General features: G+C 38.3%; 1 protein-coding gene across 12 annotated transcripts in view; it reads left to right on the forward strand.

Moving 5' to 3' along the window:
- LIMCH1 (LIM and calponin homology domains 1) overlaps nucleotides 1–18,140 on the forward strand; it is a 325,835-nt gene that overhangs the window by 284,959 nt on the left and 22,736 nt on the right. For 10 of the 12 annotated variants that reach the window (XM_058546972.1, XM_058546963.1, XM_058546967.1 and 7 more), the window contains 4 exons: nucleotides 5,883–5,973; nucleotides 7,170–7,333; nucleotides 10,738–10,843; nucleotides 15,057–15,097. In XM_058546972.1, the coding sequence (XP_058402955.1) occupies nucleotides 5,883–5,973; nucleotides 7,170–7,333; nucleotides 10,738–10,843; nucleotides 15,057–15,097 (402 nt within the window). Of the gene's footprint in view, nucleotides 1–5,882; nucleotides 5,974–7,169; nucleotides 7,334–10,737; nucleotides 10,844–14,265; nucleotides 14,341–15,056; nucleotides 15,098–18,140 lie in introns of all 12 variants that reach the window. The other 2 variants (XM_058546961.1, XM_058546966.1) reach the window with 1 other exon arrangement.

Consider the following 18,140-nt stretch of genomic DNA (forward strand, 5'->3'; position numbering starts at 1 on the left):
TGTTCATATAACAATGTAAACACACACACAACATATATATACATATAACTTAAATACCATAAAAGAGACTTCAGTTTATTTAACTATTTCCATTCATTAAGTCTCTTAAAAGGATTCAACTCAGGCTTGTTGATATATTAAAAAGTTATAAAATCCATTAAATAATATAAATATGATGCTTATTTGCTGCCTAGGCTTTTAAAAGTGCATTTTAATGTAATATTATGTTCTTCCAGAATTGATACATGGTTATCCATCATTAGAAAACGCCCATCTGATTATGGGGATTTCAAAACTACCCCATCTTCCAAAAGAAAAGGCACATTTTTTGCCACTAGATGATATTGTAAAATCTTTTAGAAGTTTGAAAGTCTTGTTGCTTAAAGTTTCATTGTGTTTTTTTTAACTTATAAAATTTGCAAATAACTTTCATTTATTTTTAACAGTGGTTTTTTTCCCAATTTTTTTATTGCGGTAAAATACACATAACATAAAATTTACTATCTTAATCATTTTTAAGTGTATAGTTCAGTAGTATTAAGTACATTCATATTGTTGTGCAACCATCACAACCATCCAACTCCAGACTTCTTTTCATCTTACAAACTCTGTACCCTACCCATTAAACAATAACTCCCCGTGGCTCCCTCCCACACCAGGCCCTGCCAACTACCATTCTGTTAGTTGTTTTTTTCTTCCCTTTTCCCCCGTGCCCCAGCCTCTGCTAACCGCCATTCTACTCTCTGTCACTTTGAGTTCAGCCTTTTTTTAATTTTTATTTTTTAGAGTCCACATATAACTGAGATCATGCAATATTTGTCTTTTCTGTATCTGGCTTATTTCACTTAGTATAATGTTCTCCAGATTCACTCATATTGTCACAAATGGCAGGATTTCCTTCTTTTTTAAGGCTCAATAATATTCCACTGTGTGTGTATATATATATATTAATATTTGTATACATACAAATTATATATTTGTATATAATATTAATATTTATATATCATATATAGCTATTATACACATCATATTTTCTTTATCCATTCATCCATCGACATTTAGGTTGTTTCTCTATCTTGACTATTGTGAATAATGCTGCACTAAACGTGGGAGTGCAGGTATCTATTTGAGATACTGATTTCATTTCCTTTGGATATATACCCAGAAGTGGAATTGCTAGATCATGTGGTAGTTCTGTTTTTAATTTTTTGAGGAACTTCCATACTGTTTTCCATAATGGCTGTACCAATTTATATTCCCACCATCACTGTATAAGGGTTCCCTTTTCTGCACATCCTTGACAACACTGTTATCTTTTGACTTTTTGATAATAGCCATTCTAACAGGTGTGAGGTGATATCTCATTGTGGTTTTGATTTCCCTGATGATTAATGATGTTGAGCATCCTTTTCATGTACCTTTTGGCCATTCGTATATCTTCCTTGGAAAAGTGCGTGTTCAGGTCTTTTGCCCTTTTGTATGTGTGTGTGTAAGGAAGAGTAGCCCTGAGCTAACACCTGTTGCCAATCCCCCTCTTGTTTGCTGAGGAAGATTGCCCCTGGGCTAACATCCGTGCCCATCTTCCTCTACTTTATGTAGGACACCTACCACAGCGTGGCTTGATAAGCAGTGTGTAGGTCTGCGACCAGGATCCGAACCTGTAAACCCCAGGCCGCCAGAAGCAGAGTGTGTGAACTTAACCACTATGGCACCAGGCCGGCCCCCCTTTTGCTCATTTTTTTAATTGGGTTATTTGCTTTTTTTCCTTTTGAGTTGTAAGAGTTCCTTATATATTTTGGATATTAACCCTTTATCAGATATATGATTTGCAAATATTTTCTCTCGTTCCATAGATTGCCTTTTCATTTTGTTAATTGTTTCCTTTGCTGTGCAGAAACATTTTAGTCTGATGTAGTCTCATTTGTTTATTTTTGCTTTTGTTGCCTGTGCTTTTAGTGTCAAATCCAAAAAAATCATTTCCAAGACCAATGCCAAGGAGTTTTCCTCCTATTTTCTTCTAGGAGTTTTGTGGTTTCAGGTGTTACATTTAAGTCCTTAATTAATTTAGACATTGGTTTTTGTGTATGATGTAAGATAAGAGTCCAATTTTATTCTTTTGCATGTGGATATTCAGTTTTCCCCAACGCCATTTATTGAAGAGACTATTCTTTACCCATTTTATATTCTTGGTAGCTTTGTCAAAAATTAGTTGACTGTGGCTGGCCCCGTGGCTTAGTGGTTAAGTGAGTGCGCTCCACTGCTGGCAACCCAGGTTCGGATCCCGGGCTCGCACCGACGCGCTGCTTCTCTGGCCATGCTGAGGCCACGTCCCACATACAGCAACTAGAAGGATGTGCAGCTATGACACACAACTATCTACTGGGGCTTTGGGGGGAAAAAATAAATAAATAAAATCTTTAAAAAAAAAAAAAAATTAGTTGACTGTGTATGTTGATTTCTGGGCTCTCTATTCTGTTCCATTGATCTATGTGTCTGTTTTTATTCTGTTATATTACTATTTTGATTACTATGGCTTGGTAATATAGTTTGAAATGAGGAAATGTGATGCCTCCAGCTTTGTTCTTCTTGCTCAAGATTGCTGTAGCTATTTGGGTCTTTTGTAGTTCCATACAAATTTTAGAGTTTTTTATATTTCTGTGAAACATACCATTGGAATTTTGATAGAGATTGCACTGAATCTGTAGATTGCATTGGGTAGTGTGAACATTTTAACAATACTATTTTTTACAGTCTAGGAACACAAGATATTCTATTTATTTGTGTCGTCTTCAACTTCTTTCCTCAATATTTTGTAGTTTTCATTGGACAGATCTTTCACCTCCTTGGTTAAATTCATCCCTAAGTATTTTATTCTTTTGATGCTATTGTAAATGGGATTGTTTTCTTAATTTCTTTTTCAAATAGTTGTATATTGATTTTGTATCCTGAAACTTTACTGAATTTATGTTAGTTTTAACCCTCAAGACTCCATCAAAACACTGTTTTCTGTGCATAAGATCATGTCATCTGCAAACACAAACAATTTTACCTCTTCCTTTCCAATTTGGATGCCTTTTATTTCTTTTTCTTGCCTAATTGCTCTGGCTAGGACTTCTGGTATTATGTTAAATAGAAGTGGTGAAAGTGGGCACCTTTGTCTTGTTCATAATCTTAGAGGAAAAACTTTCAGCTTTTCACCATTATGTGTGGTGTTAGTTGTGAGCTTCTCAAATATGGCCTTTATGATGTTTAGATACATTCTTCTATACCTAATTTGTTGAGAGTTTTTATCATGAAAGGATGCTGAGCTTTGTCAGATGCTTTTTCTATATCTATTGTGATGATCATATGATTTTTGTCCTTCATTTACTAATATGGTGCATCACATTTGTTGATTTGCATATGTTGAACCATTCTTGCATCCTTGCATAGTTTCTTTGTTTGTAAAGAATTCAATGACAATTTCCACCAATACATTAACTTTAAAGGGGTTTCATTTTGGTTACTTGAAAGACAAATTTTGATTTATGGATAAAATATATATACTTATGAGAGACCAATAAATCCACAGCTTTTTGAGAACCCATAGGGATATTTTATAAAGTATTTAATAATGCATTTTCTGAAACTAATTTTAGTCATTATCCTAAAACCTTTTAAAATTTATGAAATATTTCATACACACTTTAAAAATTCAACTTTAGCCCTTCATAATAAGACATTATTGCTAAAAAACGTGATAGTCATTACCTTGTTTTTTTTGGTTGTTGAGGTATAGTCTAACCAGTATTTAATTCAACCTTTCATTTCCTTTTATCAAGCAAATACTATAATATCAGTGGGAGAATTTTGGAATTCACTCTGGAGTCCATTGGCTCCCAATAAAGTTAATGTAAAATTACATTGATTTTGTTTTCTGATTATAGACGCAATATATATTCATTGTAGAACATTTTGGAATATGGAAATATATTTAAAAAGAAGAAAATATCGGGGCCGGCCCGGTGGCGCAAGCGGTTAAGTGCGCGCGCTCCGCTGCGGCGGCCCGGGGTTCGCTGGTTCGGATCCCGGGCGCGCACCGACGCACTGCTTGGTAAGCCGTGCTGTGGCGGCGTCCCATATAAAGTGGAGGAAGATAGGCACCGATGTTAGCCCAGGGCCGTCTTCCTCAGCAAAAAAGGAGGAGGATTGGCGGATGTTAGCTCAGGGCTGATCTCCTCACAAAAAAAAAAAAAAAAAAAAAAAAAGAAGAAAATATCATCCAAAATTTAAGCACATTAAAAATAATTATTATTAACATTTTAGTGTTAGTTCCTTACTGTCTTTTTTATGCATTTTTATATATGTATTAGCAGGTATATTTGTGCATATGTATAGCATGTATAAAATCTTATATTATAGGCATCATACTGTATATACAGTTTACATTTTTTAACTTAACTTTAGGTAATAAGCATTTTCACATCTCATTAACTATTGTTCAACACCCTTTTTTTATGACTGCATAGTGTTTCCTTTTATGACATGTAGTAATTCATTCAACCATTCCCCAGTTGTTGGACATTTAGATTGTTCCAAATTCTTTTTTTTTTTTTTGTGAGGAAGATCAGCCCTGTGCTAACATCTGCCAATTCTCCTCTTTTTTTGCTGAGGAAGACTGGCCCTGGGCTAACATCCGTGCCCATCTTCCTCCACTTTATATGGGACGCCGCCACAGCATGGCTTGCCAAGCAGTGCGTTGGTGTGCGCCCGGATCCGAACCGGCGAACCCCAAGCCACTGCAGCGGAGCACGCGCGCTTAACCACTTGGGCCACCGGGCCGGCCCCTGTTCCAAATTCTTTTAATGTTAAAAATTCCATCAAGCATAAAACTAGTACAATTGAGGTATTACCGAGAGAGAGGAACACAAACATAAAAGTGATAAACTGAGGTACTGCCAAGAGAGATGAACATCACGGTGACGTGCCAAGTGCATTAGACAATGAGATCCAAATCAGAGAGACCATCTGGTGGAAGAACAAGGGAGTAAAGACTAAACGCTGGCCCTAGTTGTAGAAACAGAAAGGAAGAGATGAATATAAAGACTATCATGTTAGAACCTTGGCAGGACTTGGCAAATAATGGACACTTTTGAGGTGTGTGTCAAGGAACACTTCAAAGACTTGAATTTGTGTGATGGCGAAACCTAATGCTATAAATGGAAATTGTCAGATTTGGAGGAGGGGCTTGTTTGGAGGTAACTTTTAGCATGTTGAGTGTGAGCCATTTACCATGACACTGAGGGTCAGCCCAGCTGAACTGAAGCTTTGACCGACTCTCGGGGCTGGAGATGAAAGTACGTCATAAATGGACAGAGAACATAATGGTGAACCCATGGGAATAATTGATACATTTGAGACTGATTCAGCACAGGTGGAGGAAAATAGTTGAAGTTTTTAGGAATGATCCCATATTTTGATGAAAAGGAATAAGAACCAGTAAGAGAAGAGGAGAGAAAGAGAGAGAATGAGACAATGAGAATTCAGGCAATAGCAAGAGGGGGTAGCTGTGATTTTGAAAATTCGATGGTGGAAGGCAGGAAAAAGTGGGATGTACAGCTGGGGCAGTCAGAGGCGGTGGGGAGGAACTGGGGGGATGTGCACCCTCACAGTGTGCTGCTGCTTGAGCACCTCTGTTCTCCTTCACAGAATGTCTCCTTCCAAGAAAATCCAGCATTTTGCCACAAAGCTGCCTAAGAAATAGAAAAGAATGAATTCATATAGGCAACTCCCCTTGTCGGCCTAAAAATTACTATTCACAAAAAGGAAGAAAGAAAGAAATCCTTTACCTTTTAGAACCTTCAAAGGGATAATTTATTCAAGGGGGAATAAATCTTTTTCAGGCAACCACTGAGGAAACTGAACTGAACAGTCAAGAAGATGAGAATGATGGTGAAAAACCAGAAAAAGGGAATACAGAACTTGCCTCATCAGGTTTGTTTTGTATCAGATTAGTTTTAAGGTAAATCATGATAACTCTTAAGATATGATGGAAATAGCGTCAAGAATTTCTCCTGCTGAGCAGTAGAAATGTAGTTGTCAGGCTCCATAACTGGTGTGGTTGTGCTGCCACCTAGAGGCTTCCTGGGGAAATTCCAACCGTATGATTTATCTTGGTGTGACAAGAGCCCGTGCTTTTGGCTGCCTTGATTTGTTTTTTTTGAAAGTGTATCTCCATCATCATAAGGAAAATTATATTTCCCCAAATAAATAATGCTAAAAACTGAAGGTCATATGTTAACACACAGTAACAGCGATAGCTAAGACATAGATGAAAAATATATCATAAAAATAGGCACTGAAATGGTCAAGCTGGTGAATCGTTTGAAAAGATGAAGTAATGCCGCAAACGTGGACGGCGGGTGTGAATAGAGGCCCCTTATCCCCTAAAGTAACGTGTCTCAATATTTTTAACATATTTCTTCTTTTGATAAACATAAAAACCTCTCCCTCTCTTCTAATACCAAATTATTTTTAAATGGCATTTTAAAATAAGTTAAATGTCATTACTTAAAATTTTAGCATATGCTTTTTCAAACTAGATTGTACTCCATGTTTTGATGTGCTCCCTCAGGTGGTAACTTTTCCACGCACTCAGAGTGTACCTAATTCTTCTTTACGTATCAGAGAACACTTTATTTTCCTTGAATTATCTATACCACACAATCCTTAACACATTCCAGTTATATAAATGTCATGTTAAAAAGGAGCGTTGACGTACAAAAGGAAGCATCAGGCTGCCACTCAGTCATTTGGATAGAAATTATCTATAGATAATCTCTAGATATAGATAGTTCTCACATCCAAAGCATCTATCATAATATTTTGTATTTCAGCATTTTGTTTCATGTAGTGTTATTCTCATGTAAGCTGTGACTCTTGTTAAGAACTTTCATAGTGGGATTCTTTGATGTGTTTTATGTTGCTTGATTTTTTTGTAATATCATGAAAGAGCCTAGAGAATTCTGGCAGCTTAGGCTCTTTTACACCTCTCATCGCACTGTAATTTAACTTGTTATTGCCCAGGGCAGGATATGTACATACACAATGCACTTCATGGCATTATGGGATAACTGGTCCTTCATGTGGTCGTCTTCTTCTTGATGGTTCTGAGTGTAACTCTATTTCAGAGCCACAGCATTTTACAACAACTGTGACTCGATCCAGCCCAACCGTGGCCTTTGTGGAGTTTTCCTCCAGCCCTCAGCCGAAGAACGATGTGCCAGAAGAAAAAGACCAGAAGAAACTGGAGAATGAAATGAGTGGAAGGGTGGAATTGGTGCTGTCACAAAAGGTGAGGCACCTAGTGGACCAAAGCAGTTAAATCCCAGTTAATGTGACTTCATTTTGCAGCTGGCTGCTGCTGTGGCACTTGTTCATAAGGAAGACTTATTTTTCTCTCCTCATCTTTTTTTCTACCTTTAATTTGTATTTTTTTCCTAAATACAAATGCACTACATGTTTATTGTAAAAAATTTAAATACAGGTAGAAATATACATGTATTAGTTCATTTAGGCTGCTATTAACAGAGTACCATAGACTAAGTGGCTTATAAACAACAGAAATTTATTTTTCACAGTTCCAGAGGCCGGGAAGTCCAAGATCAAGGTGCCGGCAGATTTCGGTGTCTGGTGAGAACCTGCTTCCTGGTTCATAGACGGCCGTCTTCTTGCTGTGTCCTCACTTGGCAGAAGGGGCGAAGGAACTCTCTTGAGTCTCTTTTATAAGGGCACTAATCCCATTCATGAGGGCAGGGCCCTAATCACTTGCCAAAGGCCCCACCTCCTAACACTGTCATCGCGGGGGTTAGGATTTCAACATATGAATTTGAACACAAACATTCAGTCTAGAGAGAGAGCGCAAAAAAAAAGGGAAATATATATATATATATATATATATATATATATATGAGAAATATACATATTAGAGAAAGGGAGAAAGTTGATCACAGTGGTTGCATCAGCTTTTATATATATTTATAGTGATGTATATATAAATATGTAACAAATCTGTCAAGTAATATATGTAAATATATTAAAAATATGATATAAATAAACAGAAAAGAGAGAAAACATCACTGAAACCTACCTTCTATTAGTAACAATTGGTATATATTGATATATGTGTTCTTTCAGCATCTTTTAAAATTTATTTCACATAACTAATTTTCAATTAGGAAGAATGAGATACATTTAAAAGAAAAATGTAATGTAAATATGTTATAAAGCTTTGCAGTTAGGTTTTAGTTTGCTGTGTGTGGGCTTGCTTATTTGCTTTTTAATCTATCAATTTGCTGAATACTCTCTTGCCAATATTTACCTGTTTTATAGCAATGGTACTTCTGATGCCTCTGGATTTGAATAACAAGGAAACTAGAAAATTATTATTCTGATATAATGGGTTTTAAAAGCTTGTTTTTATTAAATTTCTTCCTTGTTTGGAGTCTCATCTCATTTATGTTAGTTTGGTTTGTTTTCAGGCACAGAGTCTAAAAGTGTACATCTTTTAGACCTGGCTACCCTTTAGAATTTAAAAAATACCAAGCACACTCCAGATCAAATAAATCAGAATCTCCGGGAGCAGGGCCCAGGCATCTGTATTTTTAAAATCTCTGCAGGAAATCCTAATGGGCCACCCAGATAGAGAACCGCTGACTTGCATACTGACATACTATATGTGGTGATATTCCAACTTTAAAAATTAACCCTGGGGCCGGCCCCGTGACATAGCAGTTAAGTGTGTGTGCTCCGCTACTGGCGGCCAGGGTTCGGATCCTGGTCGTTCACCAAGGCACAGCTTGTCAGGCCATGCTGAGGCCGTGTCCCACATAAAATGGAGGAAGATGTTAGCTCAGGGCCAGTCTTCCTCAGCAAAAAGAGGAGGATTGGCATGGATGTTAGCTCAGGGCTGATCTTCCTCACACACACAAAAAAATAAAAATAAAACTAAGTCCACAATGTTAAAAAAATAAAATTAAATTAACCCTAAATTTGGATTTGACTTTAAAGTGGAAGTTTTACTACTTGTAGTTCCAGTTCATCCTTCTTTTACTCAACCAATATTGATTGTACACCTGCTATGTGCCAGGCACTGCACTAGACTCTGGATATTCAACAGTGAACAAGATATAGCCCGTGGCCTTAAGGAGCTGAGAGTGCTGTGTCCCTTGGTAGAGCCACAGAAATGCCTATGGCCTTGATGCCTTATGGGAATTTCAGACTCTAGCTATTCTCCATTTTCATACATAGAGTATTAAAGAATAGTTTGGATCTGAAAGGAGGAAATAAACTGTAGGAAAAACATTGGGGGCAGGGAGAATTTCCTCCTTCCTGCAGAATGTACTGTAGAATGCAGAATGTAATGCAGAATGAAGTGATTAACCGTATTTTCTACAAGATTCCATTAGGGTTGAATATATTAGTCATAAAGAAAAATAAAATCCTACTGAGAAGAAACTCTAGACATTAAATCATCCTGAGGACCAAACCATAGATCAGCTTATGATGAAACAAGTGCTCTACAGCCTCACTCGCCCTATTGGCTATCAAATTAATCCGTTGGGAACACAGCCCCAACCAGAGTGAATCAAAGAAAGTCCTGTGAGCAGCTGAAAGGACACGACTGATACAGCCCTGCCCCTCATTCAGACCTTTGCTCAGAGTCCACTGACTCTTATTTTAGACTTTAGTTTGGTCATCAGGTCTCTCAGCAATGAGTTGATTAGAAGGAACAAAGTGAAAAAGGGTATTTCTACCAAAGGCCATTCAGATTGGAGAGAGAGAAAATAAAATTAAATAGCGATAACAAAAAAACACTATTTCTACAGAGCAAATGTAAGAATTTTTAAAGCCTGTAATTTTGGAACTATTTACCATAAGGACACGTAGTCTAACTTTCCTCAAAAATCCCCTAAGCACATCATTGCTATGGCACTATTTGATAATGGTTGTTTATAATAATGCTTCTTTGTCAACAGGCAAAGGGTATGGTCTTTAATGTGTGTTGCATAAGTTTTTGGGAGGTGTGTAGTTTTGCAAGAATAACGTCCCTTAGAAGGTAATATTACTTTAATACGTAGCACTTACATAGTAAGATTTTTTATCTTATGTTGATCCTCTCATTTCCTGACACTACAAATTCAGTACTGTGTAGTATCAGGAAGAGAATGTGTGATTGATCAATAAGAAAATGAGACAGAGTGATGTATAATTCCAAAGATGGAATCCTATCTTCTGGGTTTGGAGGAAAGTGATCATCAAATTTTTATGCTCTAGTTTGATTTCTCTGGAAGATGGACCTCTATATTAATATAGAAAAGCATGAAGGGGGATTGGTGAAGGGACAAAAATTTCCATTTAAAAGTTAAGTGTTTGGAGCCATCCCAGTGGTGTACTAGTTCAGTTCACACACTCCACTTCCGCGGCCCAGGGTTCACAGGTCCGGATCCCGGGCGCGGACCTATGCACCGCTTATCAAGCCATGCTGTGGCAGGCATCCCACATATAAAAAGTAGAGGAAGATGGGCAGGGATGTTAGCCCAGGGCCAATCTTCCTCAGCAAAAAAAAAAAAAAAAAAAAAGTTAAATGTTTGGGCTTATTGACTTATGTAATAGGAGTGGATCTTTACATTTTATTTCACCTGTGCGTTTATTAATGGATAATATTTGTAATGTTTATATCTGTTGCCCGTGATCCAGGTGGTAAAGCCAAAATCTCCAGAACCAGAAGCAACCCTGACATTTCCATTTTGGGACAAAATGCCTGAAACCGACCAGTTACATTTGCCAAATCTCAATTCTCAAGGTAAAGAGAAGGAAACCTTTTACTTTAGTTCTACATGTTCTGCTGGGCCCATCTGTAGTAAAATATTCTTTATTTTAAAGGAAGATTACTTCCTTTATGTTGACATCCCTTTAGGGTGTTTGCCAGAGTCCAGGAGGGCTGAATTAATAACTTCAGAATAGAAATCCTGGGTTGCATTCTCTATTTGGCTAAGCCAGCAACCCCAGCTGCCAAGACCCTTCTGTCACCCAGGCACTACAGGCACAATAGGGCCTACACAAGTGTTCAGTACCTTAAAATAACTTTACTGGCTCCAAAATGTAAAAAAAAAAATTACAAAGTGAAAAATAAGTAACTTTAATAAAAAGTTTATAATCATAATATTATGTCTACTTTGTTAATTGTTCATTATCTACTCTTTATAAAATATCCATTTAATTTGACAATGATTTTGGAAGAAAGTTAGATTATCTAACTCCATAATAATTCCTGGGTGTGCATGATGATTACTGAGAAATCCTTCATGATCGTAGATTAAACATGTTACTCATAACCAAAAACTTTAATCTTTCCAAAAATTCTTTATAACAAGAGTAGATTGATAGATAAATAGAAAGATAGATAGATAGACAGACAGACTGAGGATACATTTGAATGTTTCTTATGTATGATACATTTTAATATGTTTGATATAATGTGGGGAGGATGGAGTCTCAAAATAATGAGTTTAGGTTCTATGAAGGTCTTAAAGAGGCACTGACCACTGCAAACTCCCTAAGTACCTTTTAGGCCATGTGTAAGTTGTGAATTCATCCCTTTACTCTTTAAGAGCCCAACTTGAATACATTTATCCTGGTGAGAAACTCAGGTGCCCACAACCACCAGGAAGGAGCCTTAGGGATGTGAACAGGGGGAATGGGTACTGAGAGTTGCATGACCCATGGGGACAGTTCTTCAAAACAGATAGACCACTGGGCTTCCCTGGTGTGAGTTCCCTCTCCAGATGTGAAAACAGCTAGAGTTTGAGAGGCAAGAACTGTAAGATTTCTTGTTTTTCTTTTTTAATTTACTTTCCCTAGTACATTTTATAGATTTATCAGTCCAGGCGAAGAGAGGATGGTTCAGGGTCACTGTGGCTGGGGATTTATTTTTACTTTTCTTTTCAGGAATGGGCAGCTATTTGGGCCACTATTGGCAGAATCTGAGTTGGCTTCCATTAGCCTTTGCTGATGGCTGGGAGATGAGTGGGGCTCTATCTACAAGACAGGAAGTGCTGGGAGGGAGTTAATTGGTGCATACACTGAGGATCACTAGTTTCTTAATGTGGAAACAAGTTCAATACTGTCTTCAAAGCATTTGTTTTAAATTTTTCAGCCCTGCCACCCTGAAGGGAATTGGCAAAAATAAAGTCTCACAACTGGGCCAGTGTTTGCCATATTTAGACATTTTAATTCTGCCCTATTTCTAGCACTTTGTAATTGTGTAGATAAGTAATATAGAGAGGAAATAGATATTGTAAGCCATATTAATTAGTTTTATTGTCTTAACATATTTTTACATTCCATTACCTGTTGTAAGGCATTTCGATTTTGTAAAATGTGCTGTTGAATTAGGGGACTTTACTTCATGCTTTATCTGTTGAATGATTAAAAAACAAAATTTAGTAGCACTATAGCATTTCAAAAATTATTCTTCAAGATAGAATTATATTTGGCGTATACCTGTTCTATACTCTGTCTGGTTCGTGGAAGCTGTAATTACAGCTGCCAGCTCTGGAGGCAGAAGCCCTGGGTTCAAATTCTTGCTCGTCTCTAGTTCTCAGCTGTGTGACCTTACCCACTAAGTTGTCTCTAATCTCTAATCATCACCTGTAAACTGGAGAGAATTATAATACCAGCCTCTTAGGGCACTGGAAGAATTAAGTGAGATAAATCAAAAAAAGTGTTTAGCTCAACACCTGGCCCAGAAGGAGCATTAATAATGTAATCTAGTAGTTGCAGGATAGTAGCAGTAGGAATAGAAGTATAGAGCAAGATGCCAGGCAGAAATAAACTATTCTTAAATGCTTTCCTTAAAATAAGAGTGTTTATATTGTGGGGATATGGCTTTAAGTAGTAATTTTCAAACATGAGCATGTGCCACGGTCCCCTGCAGGACTGGTTAAGACCTAGATGGCTGGGTCCCACCCCTACAGTGTCTGATCGAGTAGGTCTGGACTGGGGCCACAGGATTTGCATTTCTCACAAGTTCTCAAAGGTGATGCTGATGCTGCAGATCCGGGGACCACACTCTGAAAACCACTGGCTTCAAGTATGTGTTTAAATTGTTCACCAAAGACATCACCGCTAGATATAAAAGTAACAGTAATACTTGTTTGGAGTATATAAAATTCCTATCTTTCAAGAAGCAAAAGCCCTCTAGTAAGTGTAACCTTAAAAGACATAATTTGTCTTTAATTGGGGGGGGGGAAGTATAGGACTTAGCCCAGGTGTGAAAAGTCAGTGCACATTTAAGTGACTAGTCTGAGGTCACACATCAAGTCCACAGAAGCTATAGGGTTAGGATCAAGAATCCTGGAGCCATGCCTAGTGCTCTCTCTCCCAGAAAGTGTCTCCACCATTTCCATAAAGTCACCAGTTTATAGACTGATCATCCAGGCTACTGAAGATCTGCTGGTGGGCCCTAATGATGTTCCCTAAGTTCCACTTAAGCATACACATGTGCAGAAATAGTCTTTAAATACTCTGAAAGCATTCATAAGATTCATTTAAAGATGACAAATTTCTTTCCCTCTGCTGTCTCCAAATGGTAGAAAGATATTTCAAATTGATGTTTGAGGGAAATATGTGCACCTTTTAAAACTGATGCCTTTATTGGCACTGAGAATGATGACAGACTAGTGCAGCACGTCGTTGAAGAATGCAAACGCTTGCCATGAGCTTCTGTGTCTGCCTGAAGCCACCACATTGCAGAGAGACGTATATACATCCTTGTGTTGCACGTATATATAACTTCTGCTGCAGACTTCCATAATAACCTTTATCAAGTACATAAAAAATAATTGAACTCATCTCTGCTGTCTTTTATACTTTTCTTGTTTTCTCCAAAAGCAATGTAAACTGTGCATTTTGCTCTTGCATAGTGTATCATTTTGAGATTTAATGTTTTTAACAATATCACCATTAAGAATGAGCCTGTAAAATTTCACCTAATACGAAGGAAGACAAACAACAGCATAAACTGTCTCATTACTATTGAGTTTTGTCCATGTCTTCAGGTTTTGTATGCATTTTATGAGATGTTTTGTACTTTAGATTCTCTCACTTTCAATTTCTATATCAACTGGAGCCAAACCTCCTTTGGTACTCTGGAGCATGGTTGTATTCAATTCTCACCCCCATTTTCATGGTTTTCTGTTTCTTCTGTTCTGCCATCTGATCTAGAGTCACCTGGCACTGCCAGCGTTCCGCTTAGAGTTCAGAACTCTTGGCGACGTTCCCAGTTTTTCTCCCAGTCAGGTAAAACGCATCCTGGGTAGCTTTGTTTCTTTTGTGCAAAAATCCATGTTGTGGGCAACCAATGATATCTGGTATTTTTCTTCATTTCTGATTTCAGAAAAAAAAATGCTTGTTTCTGGCACAGTTAGCAAAGAGCTAGTTCTTTGATATCAGTACCAGTGATGCTAGAATTGGGGGGGAATTCACAGAATTTTACTTTGATTTTGAGAATCCAACGAAATAATAATATTCACTTCTTTCTTTATTGTCCTCTGCTTTTTTTTTTTTTTTTTTTTTTAAACAAAGATTAGAAGCATTTACCAGGAACTGGTAATGGTTCTGTTGTTAACTGTGTCACTCTCTTTACTTCCTGGATGACATCTGGCCTCTCTCTGAATGAGACTTCTCATGTCAGACAGTGAGGGAACTGATCAACCAAGCCAGAATGAAGGTGCATTAAAAACCAGCACTAATAGGAATAGTTTTTGCCTCCTATAGTCTAGTACCTGGTGCTAATTGATGTGATCAGATGTTACATTGGTCATAACTTCTTTTGGTGATGGGTGCAAACTGCTTCAGGGGTCTGCTTTATTGTGATTTTCTAATGCTCTTGGCTTACAAAAGTAAAAAAATTGGTCTGAGACTGACGTAGGAACCACATTCCACTGAGAAGATCAAAAAGAAAGACAATTGGAAGCGACTCACACTGTGATCTTTTTTCCTTTCTTCCTGTGCAGTGGATTCTCCAGGCAGTGAAAAGTCCCCTCTAACTACACCTGTAAGTAACTCATTTTAAGGAATAAGATCATGCATTTAGTGTGATTTTAATTTATAAGGGATTTGATTTGCTTAAAGAGGATTCAACCAAAAATGGGCTCCAAACAATTGTTTGGAGTAAAAGAATAATTAAGTCATGTATGATGCTGTCAGGTGAATTAGGAAGAAAGACATGGATCATCATTGTGCGGAGTTGTTATCATGCCTGGAAACGAAATGATAAGTGATTCAGGAAAGTAAAATCTAAAAGAAGCAATTAAAATGAATCTGACAATAGGAATTAGTATCAAGATATACAACTTCTGTAGGCATTCAAAATCATTTTTTTAAATGAGGATAATACTGCAACATAGTGTTGGCGGGCAGGGCCCAGCCTAGACTCTCTCTGGGAAACCCAAGCTGTCTTTGTTGCACCCCTTCTTACCCCTTCTCACAATCAGTATCCTGAATAATATTAACTGTATATTCAATGAAATTTTTTAAAAATTTGCTGATTAAAATGTCAAGACATATGACACCATGGAAATTCCTTGCTGTGGAATTATATCTGAACTCTCTCTGTAGACCTGAGTCTTCTCTGAACTGGGTGTTTCCAATGCTGGGCCTGTCACCTTGTTCATCCTCTGAAATTCCCATCATATTTGGAGACTTCCTCTGTGGCACAACCAACTCTAGCATTTCTCCTAAGCCCCCTGGGTGTAGCTGCAGGAGCACTGCTGCACCTTTGATCCTAGATTTACTAGTCATGTGACCCGGAAGGTGTTATATAACTTCTGGAACCTTGTTTCCATTGATCGAACAATGAGATAATCATACTTTCCTTTCAGGATGTTGTGAGCCTTAATTGAAATATATGGGGGGCCGGCCCCGTGGCTTAGCAGTTAAGTGCACGCGCTCCTCTACCAGTGGCCCGGGTTTGGATCCCGGGCGCGCACCAACGCACCGCTTGTCCAGCCACACTGAGGCCACGTCCCACATACAGCAACTAGAAGGATGTGCAGCTATAACGTACAACTATCTACTGGGGCTTTGGGGAAAAAAAGGAGGAGGATTGGCAATAGATGTTAGCTCAGGGCCAGTCTTCCTCAGCAAAACGAGGAGGATTGACATGGATGTTAGCTCAGGGCTGACCTTCCTCACAAAAAAAAAAAAAAAGAAAAAGAAATATATGGAAGCCTCTAGCACAGTACCCTATACGTGAACAAATCCTCCCCAATGCCTAATCCAAGTTGTCCACCATAACCAATACCAATTCTTATCTATAGGTAAATTGTCTCACTTTGGGAATTCCTATGTGCCTGTGCAGAATGGAGAGGGGACCCATCACTTGTCACATAACCCTCAGTATCTCCAGCCACATTCCAGAACTAGCAACCATTTGTGGAGGTTCAGTTTCCAGCCAATACTGGGAATCCTGAGTTTCCTGGGAAGCTGAGTTCACCCACGGTGGAGGGGAACACCCAGAAGGACCCCAGAGCTGGCATTCATGGCACAGATCTGAAGAGCAGTATAACATAACCCATTGATTTCCATTTCAAATGACATGGAACAATGTCAAATTGTTCTTGTCTCCCCTGGGCTGGGGTGGAAAAGAAGGGTGTCCTAAAGAAATACATGCTTATTTCTGGCTTATGGAGAATAGAACAAGAAAGAGACAAATTGCTGACCTATATAAGTGAATTCTCTGAAAATACCCACCCAAATGTGATGTTCTTTCGATGATAAATAGCTCTTCATAGAATAGAAAAGTAAAAGAAGTATGAAAATAAGAGAAGCTTGAAGAGGAAGTTAGCATTTGATTATGCTAACCTCCATAGAGTCAGGCCATTCTTGGTCAGACTTGGAGAGGCCGGAAGCTATGGGGTCAGGGTCTGTGAAGAGGAGAGAAGGAGATACATTACCCAGCATGAAGTGGTTCCATTCATTTATTCAGCAAATATTATTGGAGGCCTGAAAGTGCGAGGTCTTGGGATACTTAGGGGGGTAAGGGGCCTCCCTGCCATTGAGGAATCCTTGGGCTGGAGGAAGATACAGATCTTAAACAGATAAATTGTAGAAAAAAGTGGGCTAAATGCTCTCCATTCTGACTTTCTCTAGCACCTTTTATATCTCTTTTATGATAGTTATTCCACCATCTTCTGGTGGTCATTTACATATGGGCCACTCCCCACCCCCACACACACTCAGTCGTAAGCTCCAAGCTCCGCAAGGCTGGGAATCTTGGCCAGCTGGTATCCCCACCTGGCCCATAGTGAACTCTCAGCAAATAGTCACCAAAGGAAGGAGCATGGTCACTTTTCTTTCTCTTTTGTTTATTACTGGTATCTTCCTCTTTATCTTCCTCTGAAAATGCTCATTGTTTTCCTCTCTTGTTTTTTAACAAATATTCCGTATTTTCTTCTGCACTCGATCACCCTACCCCACACTTCCTCCTCCTATCTGCTTACTTTTTCCTCAACTTATTCTTATGTTTACTACCTAGTGAAATCTGAAAATTAAGTCATTCCTGACTGTGGTTCTTGTTTTCCTACTAGTGGACTTTCCCCATTGGGATCCCTGTGGCTTGATTCACATAACCACACCCTTTTTCCTCAAAAGACAAAGAAGGGCTGTGCCCCTGAGAGAGGTTCTGAACATTTAAACTTGTAAGTCTTAGGAAAATGCTGAGTGGACCCAACCTCCAACATTATTAATGCAATAGAATTTCCTATCTGGGATCCACATTTGGACAACATTTTCCGGTCATGCAAGGAAATTTGGGAACCTTTGGATCATATACAGTTAAATAGTTTTTCCCCTACATGACTTGTCAGAGCCTTTAATATACTGATGTGTAGTGTGAATCCCAAGAGTGGCGTATAGGCACTTTTCCCTACCATATTTACCCACCTTTCTTTGAGTCTCTGTGGGCAGCATGGCCATCCCAACCATTTGCAGGAACCACAGCAAGTGTACCAATTGAGGCCCACATTTCATATGTCTAAACACATTAAAGTCATAAGTAGTTACAATATTGTAAATCAAGCAACACCCGTGGCCTGGCC

This window comes from Diceros bicornis, chromosome 8 (genome assembly GCF_020826845.1).
Source record: "Diceros bicornis minor isolate mBicDic1 chromosome 8, mDicBic1.mat.cur, whole genome shotgun sequence".
Taxonomy (NCBI): domain Eukaryota; kingdom Metazoa; phylum Chordata; class Mammalia; order Perissodactyla; family Rhinocerotidae; genus Diceros; species Diceros bicornis.